General features: G+C 38.3%; 1 protein-coding gene across 1 annotated transcript in view; it reads left to right on the plus strand.

The window, feature by feature from the left end:
* The window catches only part of LOC141766459 (midkine-like), a 6,995-nt gene extending 28 nt beyond the window's left edge, over nt 1–6,967 (plus strand). Inside the window, exons 1-5 of the mRNA XM_074633339.1 lie at nt 1–41; nt 3,468–3,556; nt 4,542–4,715; nt 4,829–4,987; nt 6,446–6,967. The exon at nt 1–41 is cut by the window's left edge and continues 28 nt beyond it. Coding sequence (XP_074489440.1) covers nt 3,469–3,556; nt 4,542–4,715; nt 4,829–4,987; nt 6,446–6,465 — 441 coding nt within the window. The 5' untranslated portion in view covers nt 1–41; nt 3,468 and the 3' untranslated portion in view covers nt 6,466–6,967. The remainder of the gene's footprint in view (nt 42–3,467; nt 3,557–4,541; nt 4,716–4,828; nt 4,988–6,445) is intronic.
* Nucleotides 6,968–9,018: the final 2,051 nt, after the last annotated feature.

Genomic DNA, 9,018 nt, shown 5'->3' on the forward strand with positions numbered 1-9,018 from the left:
CGACTCCTCAGATTGACCGGCTGCTCCTCTGAGCTCAGCAAGTAAGTTTTTATCTTTTTATCACGTTTCACTGCAACTGCTTTCATTTATAGAAACTAATAATTAGAGATGAGATGATTAACTGAGCAGCAGATAATTAATTTGCAACTTTTTAATATTTATTTAATTAATCATTTGAGTCACTTTTTCAAGCAAAAACGCTTCTTCTTTCTTAAATGTGAGGATTTATATTGATATATAAATGATGTTGGATATTATTAAACTGAATATATTTCTGAACTGTTGGTCGGATAAAACAAGCAAAACAACTATTTAATTTTTTTATTTATAATTATTTTAATGAATTTATCTGTAGATTAATCAGTGATGAAAATAATTATAATATAAAATAATCTTTCAGCTAACTTATATTATTTATATATTTGAAATCTTGATTCTGATGTGTATTCTGAAGGGTGGATTTCTTGAATTCAGAAAGAAGAAGTTACTTAAACTGTATTTTGGAAGGATTTTATAACTTAAAACACGGGACAAGTTTATTGTAGCCGAGAATATATAAATGTATTTTCCTCATATATATTTTCTGATAGGCAGTTTCATTACTTTGTGTGTCAAGAGTAGGATTTATCTTCTTTCTTATTCTTATGTTGGTGATAAATGAGAATGTTTGTTTTAATATTTGTGGCTTAATAGGTTTGATTTTTATGTTTTTTCTGGTTTTGCGTGATTTTTCTTTGTTTAGTTTTGTGATTGTTAATAAAAAAAGAAAAGAAAGAAAGTTCAGAACTGTTGGGATGGAGTTTATTCATGTAATTTTATAATAGTAATAATAAAATATAATAACATAAATAGTGTTCTAATCAAATCTGTGGTTTTTCTACGTGGTCCAGAAAGAGAAATTATGTATAGAAGTGGCAGATGTGCAGATGTTTTATCCTCTGGCTCAGTTTCATACTGTTGTTGTTGTTGTTGTTGTTGTTTGTTATAGTCAGCTGGAGAAGCTCAACTCAAGTTCTTAATGCATTTATAGCTTCAGATTTTTTTATTTTATTTAAACTAAAGCTCATTCTCCAAAAGTCACTTTTCTACCAACTGCAAAAAAAAAATGGGAAAAACAAAAACTGAATTATCTTTAAATATTTGTTTTCACGTTTGAGCTGTTAAATGTCTTCATGTCCTCGCCACAGCGATCAGCCACAACCTCCAACATTCACACATTTTTGTTTCTGACCCTGAAAACAAACTTTAAAGTGTGTCTCATGTTGGCGTCCGGATGTGAGAGTGAACTCTGAGATTCAGGAGGAACTTCCTCTAAATGTTGCTCCTAGTTTTGAACCAAAGGGAGCATCCCACTCCTTTTCTTCATGCTGAGATTTCATTGTTTTCTTATGCAGATGAGTTTCTATTCAGGGCGGGGGGCTATGTGGCGGGGGGGGGGGGGGTCGGCTCCTAAGACGTGGCGTGGAATCTGTGTTCAGCTTTAGAGAAATGAAACCAGGCTAGAGGAGGCTTTGTTTTGGGCCAATGAATCAGTATTCTTTTGAGGGGAAATCTAAAGGGCTCTTTCAGACGCTGCTGCCCCCCCTCTCCTCCTCCTCCTCCTCTTCTTCTTCATTGATGGAGGACAGACTGGAGGCCTGCTGAGAGCCCGTTCTCTCCTCATAAAGGCCTCAGGAGGAGCGAGAGGAGCAGGATTTGCTCTGCCAGCTGACATGTGAAAGAGGACCATTGCTTTAATGGAGGCCTGAAAGAGGAGGCTGTCATCTCTCAGCACAATAACAACAGAGAGGCAGAGAGGTGCTTTATGGGTAATTGACTCTCCCTCTCGCCCCGCGCTACATTTCTCTGAGCTGATGGATGCCGTCGCCGTCAGTAAACAGTGAAGGAACGTTTTAATCATGAGCAGAGACATAAAGCAGAATAATAATAATAATACTAGCAGCGGTCAGTGTGGTGAGAACAGGAGCAGTATGTGAATACATTAGCCTACTTCTATAATCCTGATGCTGAAACTGCGTCGACTACAATGCTCAGATTATTGGGCTTAGCGTTCGGAGGTTTGGGGGGCCGAGCTGAAAAGGGAGCAGATTTGATCTGGACTAAAATGTGAACCATCTGGCCCGAGCAGACCGAGCCGGGTCGGATCACATTACAGTTAAACATCTAGATCACGTCAGCCGCAAAACAAATAATACTTAAATAATAATAAAAAAATAAATAATAAACTTTCTTTGTTAATTCAGGCAATAGAAAAACAGCCCCGGAGTTGTTTTATGTCTCTTTGTAGTCGTTTTGCATCTCTTTGTGGTTGTTTGGTATCTGTTAGTAATATCTTTGTAGTTGTTTTGTGTCTCTTTGTAGTGTTTGCATCTATTTGTAGTTGTTTCGCATCTGTTTGTAGTCTCTTTGTAGTTGTTTTGTGTCTCTTTGTAGTCTGTAGTTTTTTGCATCTCTTTGTAGTTGTTTAGCATCTCTTTGTTGTATATTTGTAGCTGTTTAGCATCCCTTTGTAGTCTCTTTGTAGTTGTTTTGCATCTATTTGTAGTTGTTTTGTATCTCTTTGTGGTTGTTTGTGTCTCTTTGTGGTTGTTTGGTATCTGTTTGTAATATCTTTGTAGTTGTTTTGTGTCTCTTTGTAGTGTTTGCATCTATTTGTAGTTGTTTTGCATCTGTTTGTAGTCTCTTTGTAGTTGTTTTGTGTCTCTTTGTAGTCTCTGTAGTTTTTTGCATCTCTTTGTAGTTGTTTAGCATGTCTTTGTTGTATATTTATAGTTGTTGCATCTCTTTTATAGTCTCTGTTGTTTTGTTCATCTTTGTAGACTCTTTGTAGTTGTTTTGCATCTCTTAGTAGTTTTTGTATGTCTTTGTAGTATCTTTGTAATTGTTGCATCTTTTTGTAGTCTCTTTGCAGATGTTGTGCTTCTCTTTGTAGTATCTTAGTAGTTGTTTTGCATCTCTGTAGTTTGTACATCTCTTTGTAGTGTCTGTAGTTGTTTTGTGTCTCTTTGTAGTTGTATTGCATCACTTTGTAGTATCACTGTGATTGTTTTTCATCTCTTTGTAGTTGTATTGCATCACTTTGTAGTATCATTGTGGTTGTTTTGCATCTCTTTGTAGTATTTTTGTAGTTGTTTTGTATATCGTTGTAGCCAATTTGTGTCTCTTTGTAGTTGTTCTGTGTCTCTTTAAAGTTGTTTTACAATATTATTATAGCTAGAAAGAGAAAAAAATAATCTGTCAAACCATCATTCAGTCAGTAATAATATTTTTTAATAATGATAATAATCGTAATATTGCAGATAAAAACAAACTTTTAATCTTCCGGCCCTGGGTAGTTGGCTCCATTATGATGCTCCTGGTTGAACATTACATCACAGCTGCAGTGTGTTTACATCGTTATGGTTGTGTTGTAATCATGGATGTTCATCTCTGATTATCTCTTTACTTTCATGTTTGTGTGTCTGCAGAATGAGAAGTTTGATATCAGTGACGCTGCTGCTGCTCGTGGCCCTGACGCTCACCACCGAGGCCAACAGAAGAGCCAAAAATCACAAAGGTCAGATATTTAAATAACACTAATATCATGTGATCAGCCAGGGTCAGTTCACTAAAGCCTAATGTAAGGCAGAGCCCTTGAATATGATATAATTCACACTAAATATATTATATATATTTTTGGCCATTGCCATCTCGTCTCATAGACTTCTATACAATCAGACTTCTTTTAGCAACCAGAGAAGTCGCCCTCTGCTGGCTGTTAGAAAGAATGCCGGTTTAAGACATTTCAGCAGGTTTCCCAGAATGCATTTCATGACAGGAATGCACAGCTTGTTGCAGGTTAATGAGAGAGATAACAAGTTGTTCCTGTTAAGATAAAATGAGTGACTCTTCTGAGAAACTCAGTGAGCTTTAACTGGAAAACAGGAGATCAAACGTGTTAACTTCTGTCTTCAGGTTCAAATACCGACGCTTCGTCACGCCCCTTGACGTCTGATACCGAGACTCAAAGCTCCCTTTAGTATGAGACGCACCGATTCAGCAACTGCATGGATTATTTCTACATAAGATGTTTCCAGAAACACGTTTCATATTTCATACAGGTTGCAGACTACCGGAGAAAATGTAGTTTCATCCTGTACCGTGGTGGACGTATTAACGTCTCTGTTCTCAAACAACCGGCTATCGGCCAGTAGCTAGTAGTGCTGGTAGCATGACATCAACAGAATTTAATGTAGTTGTAGGCTATTTACTAACACGCAGGGCAAAAGCAGTATGCATATTTACAATATTTTCATTGTTCAACACAGGACATTTCGGTAGAGACATTAAATATGACAATAGAATAGAAATAATTTAGTTTTACTTTTGTACGGCTCTTTGTAGGCGGACGTTTTACTGGCGTCCGGTAGTCACTTTCAATCCAAAATGGTGGAAGCGTAGCTCTGCTGCTGGGCGCTGACGTTGCAATGTAACGAATAATTGAATTACACTTCTTAGCGATATACGTTCTTTGATGATCATGTGACTGTGTGCTCCACCAGGTGGTAAACATGAGAAGTCCCGGCCTGCTTCAGAGTGCTCTGCTGCAGAGACTCAGTACGGGAAGTGTGTGCCAGAACACAGCGACTGTGGAGACGGTCTGAGAGACGCCACCTGCAAAGATCAAACCGACAAGATCCACTGCAAGATCCCCTGCAACTGGAAGAAGGACATCAGTAAGACGCTGTAGTGGAGCTGCATGTTGTGGAGCTGCATGTTGTGGAGCTGCGATAGTGGATTCATCATCTAGTATGAATGAGGATTAAAGGTTTAAATGTTTTTCCCTCAGGTGACTGTAAGTATAAGTTCGGCCCGTGGGGATCCTGCGACGCCGACACCAACACTAAGGGCCGGTCAGGAACTCTGAAGCGAGCGCTGTTCAACGCCGAGTGTCAAGCCACCGTCACGGTGTCCAAACCTTGCTCCCCCAAAGTGAAGAAGACCAGAGGTGAGAGCTGAAAGCTCTTCTCATTCATTCAGATATTCTCATTAGTTGATTTAATTCACTAAAAATTATATTCATAGGATAATTTGAAGGCAATGACGGTTTCACTCTAGAAATTTATTTGGCTTAAAAAGAGAATTTTATTATTCTTCATGTCACCAAATTAAATTTGGTTTCCAATTTTGAATTAGAATTTCAAAGCGATTTAAATCATCATATTTATGGTTTAAAGGTACAGTAACGCTCCCTGACATCATCGTATCTCTCTGTCTCAGAGAAAAACTCTGATATTTTAGCCCGTTCTCATTCTCAGGACGTCAAATACCAACGCTTTGTCACGGCCCTCTGCGTCTACAACCCTGTCTCCCACAAAATCACGTTCCCATACAAATAAACTGTATTCTCTATTACGTCTTGAGGGAAACATATTTTCTCCCAGATTATGGTCGCAGTTTTAAACAGTTTTAAACAGTTTTAACAGCCCAGTCACACAGCAGTTCGTTAAATAGTCCCGAAATTGAATGTATTGATTCGTGTACATAGACAAGAATTTCACTTTTTGTTTCATGATGGTAAACACGATATTAATTTGTATGTGATACACATAATAGTGAACCAGGAAGTATAAAGTGCGGCGAACGCCGTGTAGGGAGGAGGTCGGGCTGGACGGGTAGGTCTAAAAACACCAGACCTTCACCAGGAGACCGCTGTTCATGTCCCGTGTGAAACCAGAAGTCAACATTGATTTATTTGATTTAATCTCACAAAATATCTGGCGATCAAACATGACTTTACTGTAAACAAACATGGCGGACGACGGGCAGGAAGAATTAGCGATGTTAGTTTTTACTTTGTACTGAAAATTTAGGAAGGATGGATGAAGTCATGGAGACACGTTAAATAAACACTAATCAACAAGTTGCTCCTCCATTTCTGAGCTCCATCTTACTACTACTTTATGCTTCACGTTTAGCATTAGCTCATGCGTTAGCCGCGGCCGCCATGACGGCGGTGGTTGTCCTTCCTTCGTCAGTCTGCTTGGTTCTCTATTGGCTATCGTTCTTTCTGCGTCATCGGCTGTCCTCAGGGTTCCTCACACACAACAGGATATCCCATCGTAAATATTGAACATGTTTAATATTTACCATTTGAAATCGGTGCGGCCATGATGGACTTCTGAGCCGATCGGGGGATGTAAAAAACACTCTTAACATACCTCACACCACAGGAACATCTGGAAAGATCATCTTTAGAACCATCAAACAATCAGGGCTTTGCTGACAAAGCTGCAAATTTTAGCTCAAATATTTGTAAAAACATAATAATGACAACAGAAACCTGACTGATGAGTAAATGAACTCAGTGGTTTGTAACTGATCGATTGATTTTAGATGATTGATATACTGAAACAGCTGAACTCGCCAGTGTAAATTAACCCTTTCTCTCCTGTTGTTTCTCCAGGAGAGAAGAAGTCAAATTAAAGATGAACAGAAGAAGACGGCAGGATTTCTTTCTCTTCCTCCAGCTGAACAATCGTCTTCCCTCCTTCATCGAACACAAAACAACGAGAGAGACTCCTCCGAAACACACCAACCTTTGATTTCTGGCCTCCTTTGATTTTTATTGTTGTGTTTATTTGGATTAAAGTGTGGAAAGCTTTTCCAGAATCCTCCTCTAGATGATAATAATAATAATCATTTTGTCCTCGTAGCTCATAGTTTGTTTTAACAGTAAATTTAGTCCTAAAAGCTTTTTACACTATAGCTGAAGTTAAATTAACGTTCTGAAAACGTCAGTCGCTGGATTATAAAGAGTTCTGTTCAGAACCTCCTTTAAAATATGTACAAAATTAGAAAGGCTTGGATGAATCTGTAATGGCAAAAATCCTCTATGAAATCTATTTTTTGAACTATAGATTGTTGACGTTCCAAGTTGAGACTTGTATAAATGAACAGAATAAATACTGTACATTGTTTTGGTGAAGAGTTTGGTGTTGTTCTTTGGTGTGAACACTTGATTAATGTGCATCTAATGCTTCACAATATTTACTGCTGCTTACTGGACAGTTTACATGTATGTTTACTACCAGATATTAACATATTGCATTAGCCTGGTTCCACATTTGTGTCCTAAATCACTCACTATTTACAATTAAGTGCACCTTTTTTACTGTCTGTTTCATTCAAGTGTCTGAATTCATGAATTTATATAAGGGGTTCTCAAAGTTTTGATGACTGAGAGCCAGTTTAGGGAGCCAGAATATGACCGGCACAGAAAAAGTGCACACACATAAAACAAAATGTCTCTTCCATCTGACTTCCACATTAAACTGTTAAACTCTTATCGTCCAAATCACTAACTTTAGATAACCTCAGCATTATAGAGTGGTGCAGGAATGAGTCCTAAAACCCAGAAATGAGTCAGCATTTTAGTACATTTGAGTACAGAAGCAAAGACACAAAACTGTGGTCACTAGATGGCGCTGCGGTAGTGCTGTCCATGGATGTATAAAGAGACGTCTGTAAATCAGAAGATATAAATCAACTTCCCAGTGGGAACACTTAAATAGCCCTCATTTAAATCATTATGTCCTATAAGTAGTAAATTGAACTAACAGCTGAATCCAGAGTTATTTTCCTCGCCATAATGAACGTGCATCAGACCCACGGGACTGCACCGCCCTGCACGCTCATATGACATATCTGGCTCTGCCAGCTTCCTGCTAGCTGTATGCGGCTGTAATAATGGATATATGGGCTGTAATTCATCACTTTTATTATCTTCTAATACACCCATGGGCTGTATGCTGTAAGCCTGTACCGTGGTGGATGTATTAACGTCTCTGTTCCCAAAAAGACGGCTATCGGCCAGTAGCTAGTAGTGCTAGTAGCATGACATCAACAGAATTTAATGGAGTTGTAGGCTATTTATTAACACGCAGGGAAAAACCACAGGACACAACCTCTTCTACATCCATGGTCTGTGCTCTGAAGGAGGCTAAATAACGCTCCAAAGTTATGCTAAATTTTGGTGAGGAAAAACTGTCATGGCCATTTTCAAAGGGTTCCCTTGACCTCTGACCTCCAGATATGTGAATGAAAATGGGTTCTATGGGTACCCACGAGTCTCCCCTTTACAGACATGCCCACTTTATGATAATCACATGCAGTTTTTTGAATGTAGTATAAATGTGTTATTGTTTCCTATTCTTAAATGGTGTATCTGAATATTTCTGCATACTGGGGTCCCTAAACAGTCTTGAATTACATAAATTGGGTTTCACTGTAAAGATGAGACTCTTGTGGATCCAATGAGCCCAACTGTATTCATGTGTGATGATGTTAGTCCCCATAGTAGACATTTCATTGACCTCACTGTATAAAATGACCTGCGGTGACCTCTAGGATAATCACAGCCTCATGAAACTTTACAGCCACAAACTAGAGACCTAGAGCATTCATAGGATGGATGGCTTTCCTAGCTAGACTGACAATAAGGGGGTTACTGAGCAGTTTACACAGCAGAAGTGCTCACCATCCAATTGCAGAAAAATGCAATTCTTGTAGAAATCTCTAAATGTCAAAAGGTTTTGTTCCCAAATCACAGCATGACTTTTTCTATGTTGTTCCTCAAGGTCTTGGTGTCTTAATGTGGTATTTTAGAGGGATTATTGATCATTTTTATTAATTCTTCAGTGGTAAAAAATGGTTACATTTAGCACCAAATCTGTGTAACAAATGGTATCAACCAAAGAATTGCTGCAACAACTTATGAGACATAATAGAGCATGGGAATGACCATCATATACTTCTATTATCATGTTCTAAACCTTTATACACTTTTACAATAACAATATTTTCAATATTTAATTAATTAATTAAATTCATGTTTATTTCTGTTTGATGACTAGAACAACTTGACACAGTGCTGAGCTGCATCTCAAATTAATCTTCAGGTTCCCAGCTTTCAGATGATGTACACCACTTCTATGTGACATCTGCTGTTTACCTGCTATCTCCCCCTAAAGACCCCCT

This window comes from Sebastes fasciatus, chromosome 4 (genome assembly GCF_043250625.1).
Source record: "Sebastes fasciatus isolate fSebFas1 chromosome 4, fSebFas1.pri, whole genome shotgun sequence".
Classification (NCBI taxonomy): domain Eukaryota; kingdom Metazoa; phylum Chordata; class Actinopteri; order Perciformes; family Sebastidae; genus Sebastes; species Sebastes fasciatus.